The 13,931-nt window shown below is 30.7% G+C and overlaps 1 protein-coding gene across 3 annotated transcripts in view; it reads left to right on the top strand.

Annotated features, from left to right (window-relative positions):
* The window catches only part of LOC126844546 (neurexin-1a), a 181,698-nt gene that overhangs the window by 129,204 nt on the left and 38,563 nt on the right, over positions 1–13,931 (top strand). For all 3 annotated transcript variants that reach the window (XM_050582823.1, XM_050582822.1, XM_050582825.1), the window contains one exon: positions 5,397–5,559. In XM_050582823.1, the coding sequence (XP_050438780.1) occupies positions 5,397–5,559 (163 nt within the window). The remainder of the gene's footprint in view (positions 1–5,396; positions 5,560–13,931) is intronic.

Here is a 13,931-nt window from a genome sequence, read left to right as displayed (position 1 = left end):
TACGTTGTTGTCTAAAAGAAAGAAAAGTAGACAGAAACAAAAGTATAGCAATAAGCCATTAACAAAACTACATTGAAGTGACCTGCGAATAATGATCGTTTTATATGCTAAATATAAACATAGAACATTGCATATAATTTCATGAAAATTATATACCTATTCGTTGCAACATATACAGTATACACGTTTAAAGTATTTTGAAGAAAAGGCTGGGTAAAATGTTATTTTAACGATTGCATTTCTCGTAGCCCTTCCCTCCAGTTGTTCTGATACTATTATAACCCTAGGCAACGAGTAATATGTTCATAAAACGAATATCATGTTATGTTATGTTCAGAGAACAATTCGAATTTAGAATTCGAATAAAATACAATTTGTAATAAACTCTATATTGCTTATTGATCTGCTTATTTATATAATATTATTTTTAATCGCATTAATCTGACGTTTTTCGTATCAAACTGAGAATACTATCTTACTTTCATTTGAGTTTCCAAACAGTATTAGATGTATTGATGAAAAAACCGAAACGATTAATTATTCTTCGAAACTCTATTATGATTACTTGCACTGCGACAATGAGATTTCCGCATTACTGATTAAGTTTATGTGTATACCACGTGGCATGCATTTAATCTGTTATCAGATTACAACACATCATAGTTGGGCAGGATAAACCAATTTCCGTACCCACGACTCTTGCGGCCTATTGAATTAAATTATTTATGAGTATAATTTGGCGGACGGTCGTTAAAGTCAAGATTATCGAATTAGACCGAGCAATTGTAACCGTTTTAATTGTATTTCACTAAACGCTGGAAGACACTCGGAGTACAATAACGGTCACTGGTTCTTGGAAATGAAATGAATTACTGCGCCAATAATGGTACCTACCGTTAAGGCTATATTCTTATTGCTATTTATAAACGCTAAAAACAGGTAAATTTGTTGGTATTTGTTATACGATTGTTATTTCTAATACATCTAAAACTAGTGTAATTATAAAGGCGGTGCCATTATTTCAGCTGCTAAAATTAATCATATATATATATATATATATTTCTAATGACAACCGAAATAAAATAAAAAATTAATAGTTCTAATACATTTTCTTATAGCAATCTATTCTTTTTTTTTGCTTTGGACTACGTTTTCAAATGTCTAACATACCGCCTACTGCAGGAATTATTAACCTGAATTCGGTTCACTGTTAATAAAAAGCGTACACGAAGGAATCTCATAAAAAATTCCTGTAAATTCGATTACATAATATTTTACTTGTATACTAATGTCAATTTCCTTAACAAACATCTATATTCATACATTATATTGAAGAGTATTGTTAAAAATGTTGAATTTAACAGGACGTTATCCACCCAATTATTAAAGAGTAAAATTTAGACATTTTTCCGCAAAATCTTAATCTTAAGCTAAAAAAAATATGGGCGAAGTAGCAATCTTATTCTAAAACCCGGTTTTTGTCAATTGTGGTGTTATCAGTGCTACGTTGCCCGACTTAATGGCATACCGAGCGAATAGCTTTTGTTAATATATTTCAAATAGGTCTAAGCAGTTGTTTGGGTAGGAAAAGATTACCAAATATCCATTTACCCGTGTCCGTAGTTCGAGTACCGGCAAGACGTGGTTTTGGATTATATAGTTTGCCCCAGCTACCCGACCGTATTATGCTAATAATATAAGTTTTCCAAATTATGCGATAACAGTGTCCGGACTTGTACATATTTACCTAGTGCCAAGATTAGAAAGTTGGTTGGTTTTTTTCATGTTGCACTGTTGCTATAAACTTTATAATATCGTTTACGGTACAAGTATAATATGCATTATAGTGGCTCAAAAATATTATAATGTATTCAGTTTTTCGAATCGACCATTATAATATCATAACTTTTAGTCTTTTAGCGTTTACATAATAAGTAATGTAAAATAATACGAAATCTTATCTGCTCGTTCTCGGAAAATGAAGGAAATGATGATCGGTCGATTATGGCAATTTTCCACCAAGTCGTTTAACTGCGTTATTGTGTGAATTCGAGCGTGCTTCTTCCTTTTTTCCCACACAAAGGTCAGCTATATAACGATTCAACCGAAATGACGGGCGGTCGACGTGAAAACAGCGGTTCACGGAAAACCGACTGGCGCGAAAACTTGTGCCGAAGAGACGAACATTCCCCGTTAAGTTGTTAAGGTTTTAAATGTGTACTTAAACTTTTCGACATCTTCGAGTTGGTATTTTACTGTCTGCAGTTGTAATAAGTTGAATTATATTCGTTAGGCGAGTGAATTTCATAGTGTTACGCACAAATCCGTTACCCGCCTGTCTCTTCTTGTTCTCGAGTTTAACCTAATATCCGTTTGCACAATTCAACTGGATGTTTCTAAAGGTTTCTTAAGTATACGTCATATACAACCGCGAATAACGGCTAACCACAAATGCAATGCAAAACGATGAAATAACACGGGAAAACGGAAATTTCTGTATATTTTTAATAAAAACATTTGTAAATGTACGCACTTTTATTGGATTCATAAGTTAACAAAGAAAAGCTTCAATAAATACTGAATTGTCCGCGTGTCTCACACGTTGATCCATCGATGTTTGTATCGTCTTACTATCTTGTGTTACATAGGTAGTTGTACTTTTAAGTTTTATCCACTTAAGTTGATTTTTAACGTAGTTTTTTAATGTAGTTTTTTTAATTTTCAGAAAAACTACCAAACCGAAATCAGCGGACTAATTTTTAACGACTTCGCAAAACTCATTAAAACGAATTCGCTGAAAAACAAGCAATAAACGTCATTTTCGTTCTATATTAATTCATTTAAACTATATAATTGCACATAAAATGAGAATTATTTCATCAGCTAAAAAACAAATTATTTAAACAAATATATTTGACAGCAGTACAGCTCTACGGAGTACGGGAATTAAAACTAACTAGAGAGTATGTATTGTACTCACGTTAATCAATCAATAGATAAAATATGTGGAATGAGTCGACTTTAAACTAATTTGATTAGTTAAATGAACTGGACGTTTAAATTACCATATATTACGGCAATTATATTTTATAAACATTTTTTTCAATTAAATAAGCAAATACTTTTTGTAAAACATAAATAACTTTAATACTACATTTACCCCTACGTTAGTCTTTATGTTCAGGGTTTAACACAATTGATAAAACCAGTTGGTTAATCAAAAAAGGAAAAATATTGTGGTTAGTTGTTTTAAGGTTTATTCATTTCGCCTAATTCAGGTTAACTTTAAAATTTTAAATCTAGACTTACGGGAATGACCAATAACTGATAACGATTGAAATGCATCAAATTATCTTTTAACATAAAATAAGTTCGTTTAATATCTATCAATAATATGCTGAAAAAAAAAATATAAGACATTTGTGAAAGCAATATTGAAATCATTTTATACAAAATTTCAAACTTTAAAAACAAAATCATTATATTATAAGCCATGAATTTGGCAACAAACAAAAAAAAAAGGCATTTTATTTATCATCAAAGTATATTAACAAAACAAAAAATGTATTGTTAAAAAAACATACTATAATATTATTTAACAGCTGCAGTATAGGTACTTGCGATATGCTTATCCAAATAACATTAAAATATATTTCAAGTAGGTATATTAAATTAAATATAATTGAATACAATAATAGCTGTTATAATAATATATATACTATATTATAGTAACTCTGTCTGGGTACAACGATAATCGTATTTCAATTTTTTTTTTAATTAACGGTTTCCGGAAACGCATAACAAACGTTTCGGAATAGAATAATATTCAAAACGCAACTATCACGATGTCAGTATCGAACATCCGAGCATTGTCGACGCTAAAGTAACACATTATAATGTATTCCCTAATAAATATATATATATATATATATATATATATATATATTTATAGAGCATGATATTATTATTATAATATACGACCACCCGGCCGGATCTCGCTGGTACGCCGCGCTGGATGTCGTATAATAGCATTCGGATGAGTGTGTCTGCGCGGGTGCCAGATAAGAACTCACATTCGCATTTCATTTTGACACAAGAAATTGCCACCGTTATTGAGTGCGGTGTTCGCACAGCATAGAGGTCTTTTGTGCGGAGAGTGAGAAGTTTCATACACACTCGCGTGTTGCAAAAGTGGCGATTTTCATCTGTCGGCCATCGGCAAAATATAAGTTTATGGAATTGACAACGCGTCATCCACAGTCGAGGTACACAATGCGTCATACAGAAACCGAAACGGTTGAAAATAAAAAAAAATCCATAACCGCAATACTGCTATCGTTAATAAAACACCACAAAAGCCTTTGGCGAATATATTAAGAGGGGCAAAGCTAGGGTAGACTTATCCACTGTGGTATTTAAACAGCCCCTCCCCCATAAAAAAAACGTTTGAAATAAAATAGACAATATAGCTCCGAGGCTATTGTTTTTAGACTTTGTTTTAGACCATTGAAATAATATTTGAGTGGATTTTAACTACCCAAGCATTCTCATATTATAGCCACACACGGCAAAAGCGCAGTTGATTGTTTTTCTTTAACTGCAATTGAATTGGATGATAGTCGTGGTTTCTATATTATTAACCCAAGCGATTTGTTATTAAATTAAATTATTAACTGTTGGTAAGTACGTACGTCGTTCTTTGACCGCCAGTGGAATCGATCGATAGGCATTTCGTTGATGACATTTTGTATATTGACTTTTGAAAACTATATATATTATTATATAAGTACAAGTTTTGATGATAACTTAAGATATTGTTTTAGCAGCTATATACGTCGGTCTTCTAAACTAGAAAACATATTTTGTTGATACAATAATATCATCCACACGTTCCACTTGTGAACCAAAAAAAAAACAATAATAACCCAAACAAGAAAGGTGATGTATTTGTAAGGGTTCTATAGATAAGACGTATAAACAATAACTACTGCTCGCTTTATAATATTATATACGGTCAAAATAATGTTTGTACCTCGGGCATACCGTATATTATTGTGTAGCCAGTTGTAGAGCACGTTGAAACAATTTTGAAACGGTCGTATAACATTAACAGTCAACATGAATCCGTGTTCGTTTGTGGACAATAGTAAACTTCAGTGTTCATTTAGCTTAATTATGAGATTGTACTTTTTAGATTCGGGTTGTTTTTTATCGCAATTTTAATCACAAAGAAAGTAAATTTAACAATGGAGGGGCGTGGACGCGAAGGAAATAAAGAAGAGTAGGTAATAAAGTTGCGCGTGCCTTGTATGCCGTGGTGCTATATGCCCATTAAAGTATTACTATTTTATGTAGTATAAATAATAATAATAGTAATGACTTGTTTGTTATTGCAGGTCAGCGGTGGCAACAGAGGGCCGGCCAGTCATCGAAGGGGCAATCCGGACGCTTGCGAGAAACACGACCCGTGCCAGCACGGCGGGATATGCATATCCACGGACTTTGGGCCAAAATGCGAGTGCCGGGACAGGAACTACGAAGGCACTTATTGCGAGATAGGTGAGTGTTTGCCAGAGTTCTTATTGTTGCCGTGTAAAAGCAGCAGATCCGATAATACGGCCTCGTGGGATTATTAAAGTATATTTTATTATATTATATAAACGTGATATCCGCAGCCGTTTTGTTTGCTCGCAACAACCCTTTCCACGCGCACATACCTTGGCGGCGCCGTTATAAATGCTGTTTTTGTTATTATTATATTCCATACACACACACACTTTGTGTGTAGTTATACAGACAGTGCTAACGATCCGGAGTAGCGCGTGACACCAAGTTTATGGCCTTCGTGGGTTTATGGGCGTTTTTAGTGGGGAAATTTCGACCAAATCCGCGATTTCTACTTTGGGTAAAAGCTCGGCAGCGAGACAAACTTTCCGGCAAACAATAGAAGGGTCGTGGTACTTTGTGCGGGGTCGTTTGGCGATAAATCCGTCCGAAACGCGATAAAAACAAAGTAAAAGAAAGAAATAAGGCAGGCGAAAGAATTGCGTCCTGTATAATAATACGTCGTCTCCATTGGAAAGACATTGCCGGAATTCGTTTTATCGCTTTCATTTTGTTTCCTCACAAACATATTATTAATGTAACGGTGATTATCACGTTATACCCAGCGCCGGTGAATTTGTTGAAATCGCCACAAATTTGTTACTATTTCATAAAAGCGCCCACTCGTCCTTTTTCAAACGTTAGCCATAAGCTAAAATGTAACAATGCCGCATAATATGTAATTGCTTCGATGATATTAGATAAGCAAAGAAAATAAATTCAAAAGTGAACGTCGATTCGTCTTTTATTTTAGTATATAAATCTAAAATTAAACATTATGTATTTTTATTCAATGGTAATGCCGTGTTTTTGAACGATTAAAATATAAAATTAATTGGAGGCAATTCGGAAAACCCGAACAAAGTACGGCAGATCAACTAGTTTTTAAATATTATTAAAATCTGCTGTGTAGAGAATGTTTTAAATGAATTGTGTACCAGTATATCTACTAATATTATAATGGCTATAATAGTTTTAGTTTTGGTCAATCGATTATGAAAAATGTTTTGTACAATATGTCCAAAAAACTTTAAAACTATAATTAAAGAAACTTTTTGGAGTTACACACTTAAATCTTAGATCTAACGCAATATAAACATGAAAGAAAATAATAAAATATTACTCAATTGTGTAATAAAAGTTTTAGCAAACTCATTATGTCGTTATTCAATATCAAAAACATGTGATTTAATTTCTTATCTCTCTTAGCATTTTTAAATAAACCAAAAAAATAGATAAAAATGTATATTTTTTCTTATAAAATTATTTTATTTTATTTATTTGTATGTCTATTTGCGATTTTTCATTGTGAAGTGAATAATCCAAGTATGATATTTTTTGCGTCGATCACCGAGTTAGATACTGTCTTAAGTCATTGTAGAAATATTTATTTGGACTGAGTAGTAACTAGTGTATTGGAGCCGACCAAATCATTGCTAAGTATGTTTATATTTTATAGCAAATAAATACAAGAAAAGCTTCCAAAAATACTGTACAAACCCATTTTTATGGGTTAACCTAACCCATGGACTGAAAAGTTAGCTGATATTTTTTTACATAAGCAAATAATAAACAACAAATTTAAAAGTCAGCTCTGCGGAAAACACAGGCAATAATATTTATACATAAACATACGTGGTAAAATCGACTTCAAACTGAGTTTGGGTACGTACTGCTACTTAATTTATACATTTCATTTAAAACTGAATAGGTTACCAAGTTATTTTGTAATGGAAATGTATACAAAACAGTACAACTGTAATTGTATAAGGTAAATCTTATGCTAAACATTTCTGGCAAATGAGTTTTGAGCTCTCTTCTTGCACACGTAAATAAAAATAACACCAAGTTTTCGTTTATTATTTATACTTTAACTGTTTGCAGCTACGAAAAGAATTATAGTTGTGTTTGATACTATTGGTATTTATTTTATGTGAGGAATTCGAAAAATCACAAATTCATTACTCGATAGTATATAAAAATAGTGTTAGTTTCCTGTATTGTGGGAAATTTTAAAATAGTACTTAAACATGAAGTAATGTAATAGCTTTGACAATATTGAAACGCTAAAGCTTATATTTATTGCTGGCTGTCACTGTCTTTCATTCTCTCTAAAAAAAAATGTTTTTATTTTTAATTGCAGTTTGCTATTGCCTTTATTAATTTCATCCTTTTTTTTATATACTTTTGCGTTTTTAAAATTCTTTGGAATTAATTAAAAAGTTCACAGTCTAGGTTTCTTGTTAATCCCGTGCAGAGAAGTAATTTTTTTAAGTGTCATACAAACTTTCTAATGTCCGCAGCATTTTTTTCAGCAGAATATTTTTAATTATACAAAAAAGTAGAGATACCAATTACCATGTACATTAAAACACTCGCATAACAGCATCTACAGCAAAAATAATACCTTTTGTTGGATTCCCGTCCATAGCTTATCCAAGCTTAATATTGTTAACCGTCGAATAACTCCAATGAAATAAAAGAAATATTATAAATAATTGTCAGTATATTATAGTTAAAAATACTACATCTGGAATAGATCCTAACCGTAATAATAATGTATAAAGACAAATTATTGGAGTGCAAATTTCTTCACTCTTTTTAATTACAATTTAAGTACACGGTGTAATTTGCTAATGTTGGTCATTGCGCCCCTATCCCCGGTTTCAACTACTTAAATACCAAGCTAATATTACGGTCATCCCGTTCAGTGGCGTACTTACGGGGGGGGGGGGGGTTCAACCCCCCCCCAGAGCCAAGAAATTTTTTTTGAAAAAGTTATATATTATAGGTTTTTATTGTATAACTGTTACAAATGACAATATTACTTCTCTGAAATAATTTAGAACTTGAAGTAAATAAATATAATAAATAATAATTTAATAATTATATTTTAATAACCAAGTGTTTTGTACAGTTTTGATATTGTATTTTTTCTAGCTATTTAGCTAGAAAAAATAAAATAAATATAAAATGATTGTAAATACGTATGTTTAATATCGGAATAGGTATGCGTTTGAGTATTTAATTGTTAACGAAGTTAACTGTAAAATATTTAAGAAGATGTACACATAACTGATAACACAATAATAATTATTGTCATTATTAATTTTTATTAATTAATATATTATCAGAGATGAGCAAAATAGTTACCAAAATGCATTTCAAATGCAAAATTGCATTTAAAAACAGAGAGCAAAAACGTGTAAAGAAATTCCCGAAATTTTATTCGTGTAAACAAAATGTAAAGAAACATTTTTTCAAACCGTCAAAATATTCACAAAATGTATAAGTAAAATATACAATTATTTTTTCAAAGTATTTAATTTGGAATTTACAATTTTATCAAAAATAATATAATATACAATTTTGTACTTTTAAATTAGGGGAAGGTGGAGGAATGGCGGCCATCTAAGCAAGAGTTAAAATATCTTCGGAACTAAAAGTCCAGAAATTTCGTATTTTCTAAAAATCGAACTATAGAGTTTTTTTCGGAAAAATATTCCAACAAATCACTTAATTGGTTGGAAAAAAATTGTTTATCATTTTGAAATATCTGGTTAGGTAGCATTATTTTTTACAACCCACTCCCCCTCCCCCCAGAGCAAGATTGAATGTACGCCACTGATCCCATTTATAAGCATAATAGAAGAGGTCCGAAATCTCTTAGGGAGATTGAATGCAAAACTGGGATAATGTGTACCTAATAAAGTACGGAGAACTATTGGAAGTCAATTATAAACCTTCTCTTTATAAGAGTTTTTAAAATATGAATTTTGTTCAATTATAATAGCTTTTAATAATTTTGTTTTAAATTTTAATTAATTTAACCAAATTTAGTAAGTTAATAACTTATAAACTCCACAATATTAAAAAAGTTGTATTTTACAATTAAAAATATTACCATTACAAGATTTTTATAAACATTAAAAAGAAACTGAAAGTTACGCAAAATTTATGTCTTAGCAAAATCCTTTTTGTTAAAAAAAAAAAAAAATAGTAACGAAAATAATTTATATTTATCTACTTACATAGCGCAAGTTTTCACCTGCTGTGACTGTAGAGTTATAGACATCGTAATATGCTATATGCTTCTCAAAAGTATCCAAATAAATTTCATCTTGGAGATAATAAATTAGTATAAATATATATTCTGTAGTATAATATGACAGAAGTTCATTATTTATTTTTATGTATTTTGTTATAATTTTACTGATATGTTTTAAATATATAATAATATGTATACTTTTATTCTCTACTCAATATATTTACTAAGCAAAAATCAATTTTTAATTACTGGTATCATCAGGTGTATTATATTTTTTTATATTTATAGCAATGACAAAACCGTTTTAGATGAAAATCTATGATTTAATAATTTCTTAAATCAAATAAATTTATTTGTGCAAAGATTTATCTGTTTAGATAAGAGATAATAGAGATATGGTTTTTAATTTGAAACACAACCGGAAAATCGACACCGACACCGGTTATCATACGAACAAATCGGCTGATTTATTTGATAAGATAAGAGAGATAAGAGAGTGGGAAGACTGTACAATGTTATTTATACTTATGGATATATAGCTTTTATTGTAACTTTAAATGCTTATTTAACTGAAAATTCGTGTAGAGAATATTTTAGGTTGAGGCAAGAACAAAAGGAAAAACCATAGTTATTATTTTCAGGTTTGGTTTAGGTTTGGCTAAGGTTTAGCTTATGCTTGGTTATGTTTGGTTTTGGTTTAGGCTTGGTTATGTTTGGTTTAGGTTTGGTATTGTTTGTTTTAGGCATGGTTATGTTTGGTTTAGGTTTGATATGTTTGTTTTAGGCTTGGTTATGTTTGGTTTAGGTTTGGCTTAGGTTTTGTTTTGTATGGTTTAGGCTTGGTTATGTTTGGTTTAGGCTTAGTATGTTTGTTTTAGGCTTGGTTATGTTTGGTTTAGGTTTGGCTTAGGTTTTGTTTTGTATGGTTTAGGCTTGGTTATGTTTGGTTTAGGCTTAGTATGTTTGTTTTAGGCTTGGTATGTTTGTTTTAGGCTTGGTAAGTTTGGTTTAGGTTTGATATGTTTGGTTTAGGCTTGGTATTGTTTGATTTAGGTTTGGTATTGTTGTTTTAGGCTTGGTTATGTTTGGTTTAGGCTTGGTTATGTTTGGTTTAGGCTTGGTTATGTTTGGTTTAGGCTTGGTATGTTTGGTTTAGGTTTGGTAAGTTTGGTTTAGGTTAGTATGTTTGTCTAGAAAAAACTGTTAAGCAAACTTATGGTTAAATATATAGTAAAGATATAAAATCTACTTGAACCCTAAACCATAAAAATTATACACTTCTTGCGTACACATGTTACGACAACGATATTGTCATCTTCAGCGCTAACAACAGACTGAGACCGATTACGGGCGAACATCTCCCTCTATACATATATACAAGGTCATCATACCGGGTGTGACGTCACACCGGAAATGATGACTCATTGTCAACACATTTTATACATTTTAATAAAATGTTTTGTAATGGACTTAAGTCCCAGTTTAACAAAATTGTCCTATTTTTTAACATTTCTATTGCTTCCCTAATATTAAGTTCTTTAGAGTTATTTACAATTTTTAGTAATTTTACTGATTTGATACTATGATTAGTGTCCAATAAATGTTCCGCAACAGGAGATTTGTGTACTTCTTGGTTTTTGATGTTCCTTATGTGTTCTTTAAACCTAACCCCAATATTTCTTTTTGTTTGACCTACATAACATTTAACACACTCTTCACATTGTATTTTATAAATCCCGGATTTTTTTTCTTCCCCTATTTTATCTTTGGTACTACCTAACAAAGATTTTAAATTAGTACTTTTCGATGCGACTAGAGTTGCACCGTAATTTTTAAAAATGTTAACCCCTTTGAAATACCTGGAAAATAAACCATACCCGATCTAATAATTTTTTCATTATCCCTCCTACTGAGCGTACTGACTGTTCTAACTTCCCTTGACCATTTATGCTTATTGACTAATCTAAAAATCATATTTGGATCATACCCATTAAATTTAGCTATTTCAATTATTAAGTTCTTTATCAAAATCATTTTTTAACATAGGAATATTTACTAGTCTAAAAACCATACTGTTGAATGCTGCCATTTTGTGTTGCTAACTGTGATTCGAATTTTTCGGTATGTACTTAAATGTGTGCGTTTTCTTCCGATAAATCTCAAAACCTAAATAATTGTCCCTAACCCTGTCTTTTTCTATATTTAAATTATTTAACCAATCTATTAAATTTTACTAATTTACTGATTTACTAATTAAAAGAATGGACAATTATTTAGGTTTTGAGATTTATCGGAAGAAAACGTACACATTTAGGTACATACCGAAAAATTCGAATATGTATAGAGGGAGATGTTCGCCCGTAATCGGTCTCAGTCTGTTGTTAGCGCTGAAGATGACAATATCTTTGTCGTAACACGTGTACGCAAGAAGTGTATAATTTTTATGGTTTAGGGTTCAAGTAGATTTTATATTTTTACTATAGTATGTTTGGTTTAAGTTTGGTTATGATTGGTTTATGCTTACATTGTTTTTTTTGTAACTTTAAATGCTTATTTTATTGGAAATCCGTGTGGAGGGATTTTAAGGTTGAGGCAAGAACAGAAGGAAAATCATATTGTATTTACTTCGGTTTTGCATTTTTAATCCTTCTGCGGAAAGTATTATATATTATATTTTAACAGCTTGCGTACGAGTCCACAATACTACGGTCTACGGGATACATTTGTATGTATCTAAGGTGGCTTGTAAACATATCAAGTTTCTGGCTAATATTTTAGTGTTTTCGGAATATCTGGCCCAAAACAATTCATAGAGTTTGGCCTCTTTAATTATTGAATTTATTATTTATTTCTATTTTAAACGTTATGAATACAAAATATATACCATTACAGTAATGTTTAAGCCATTCTGAAGAAATTCTGTGAACAATTTAGTGGTGTCTTTTTAAGTGCCAAAATCACCACAAACGGTCAGTTGGGCAATAACAACCATCTGTCTTTTCTAGTTTTTTACATAGTCCGTAATTTGTTATTTATCATCAGTAATTAGCAATTAGCATGACGAAGAGCTGTTTACTAATTCAATCACTTTAGCTTAAAAATATTTTGTTCATGCCCTACACAATGAATATATTATTAATGTTTTGCCATAGCAGGTTTTACTACTACGTGTAATTATAATGTTGCAATCGTAGCAATAGACAATGGTAAGAATTTATTACATATTAAGTATGTGGCAATAGATGTTGTATTCAACGATTTGACCGTAGAACGTTATTTTGCTACGAAACAATTTGACCATTTGAGTTGTACACAGTATTATAGTGAGGATCAAGAGATAACCGACGGGGGACAATCGAAACCGTTACAATAAAATGTTTTTGGAGGATAACAGCCGAAGGGGGAGACTACAGCTGGATATTGCTGTAGGATCATAATATCATTGCCCTTAACTTGTATAGATATACAGTCGGTCGGTCACCCCGGGGTATAACGGTTGCGAATTTTTTTTCTAAGTCCATCCCAGCAGTGGCCATCATATCTTACATAATATGGAACACGACAGGAGTATATTATATTATAATAATAATATGTTATATAGTTATACCAAAAAACACTGTTTAGGTAAACCTGCTCTGGTTCGGACTTGACATGAAATAAATGCTCAAAATTTTAATTACATTTTCAATAACGGTAAATGTAATTTGTAAAAAAAAAACATTATTCTTTGTGGACACGTCTTATTTATAATACAAGCACCTACGCGAGTTTTCTTAATTTAGATAATACGAAGTCTAATTTCACACACGTGTAAAGCCTGATATTTCTTATAAAGAAATAACAAAAATATTGTTACATAATAATATAGTAACGTTGAAAACTGAGTGCACTTACAACTAAAGTTGAAAAGAACAACTCTACGACAAATTGTTATTATAGAAATAATACCGTTCAATAACTATAATATTTTGATTTATAATAGATAAAATATGAATTATTATATTTATAATAAATGTTTAGCGTCTACAAGCATACATGTTAAGATTTTGGCTACTTCATTATTAAACAATTACCAGTTTGTATAATTTATAATAATCATTTGCTAATATATAGTTGTTACTAGATATACAATTTATACATACCGGGCGATTCGTTCAACGTAAAACAATACTTTTTTTATGAAAAAAATTACAATTTTGTAGTTTTTCTTTGAGAAAACATTTTTATTTATGTTGTATAATATTATTAATTACCAAATATTTACTTTTTTAGTATTTTC

Source organism: Adelges cooleyi, unplaced genomic scaffold (assembly GCF_023614345.1).
Source record: "Adelges cooleyi isolate 19-005CV unplaced genomic scaffold, UGA_ACOO_1.1 ACOO_flye_CR_arks_rails_tigmint_CR_PRNA_651, whole genome shotgun sequence".
Lineage (NCBI taxonomy): Eukaryota > Metazoa > Arthropoda > Insecta > Hemiptera > Adelgidae > Adelges > Adelges cooleyi.
This window is presented reverse-complemented; position numbering and strand designations above follow the sequence as displayed.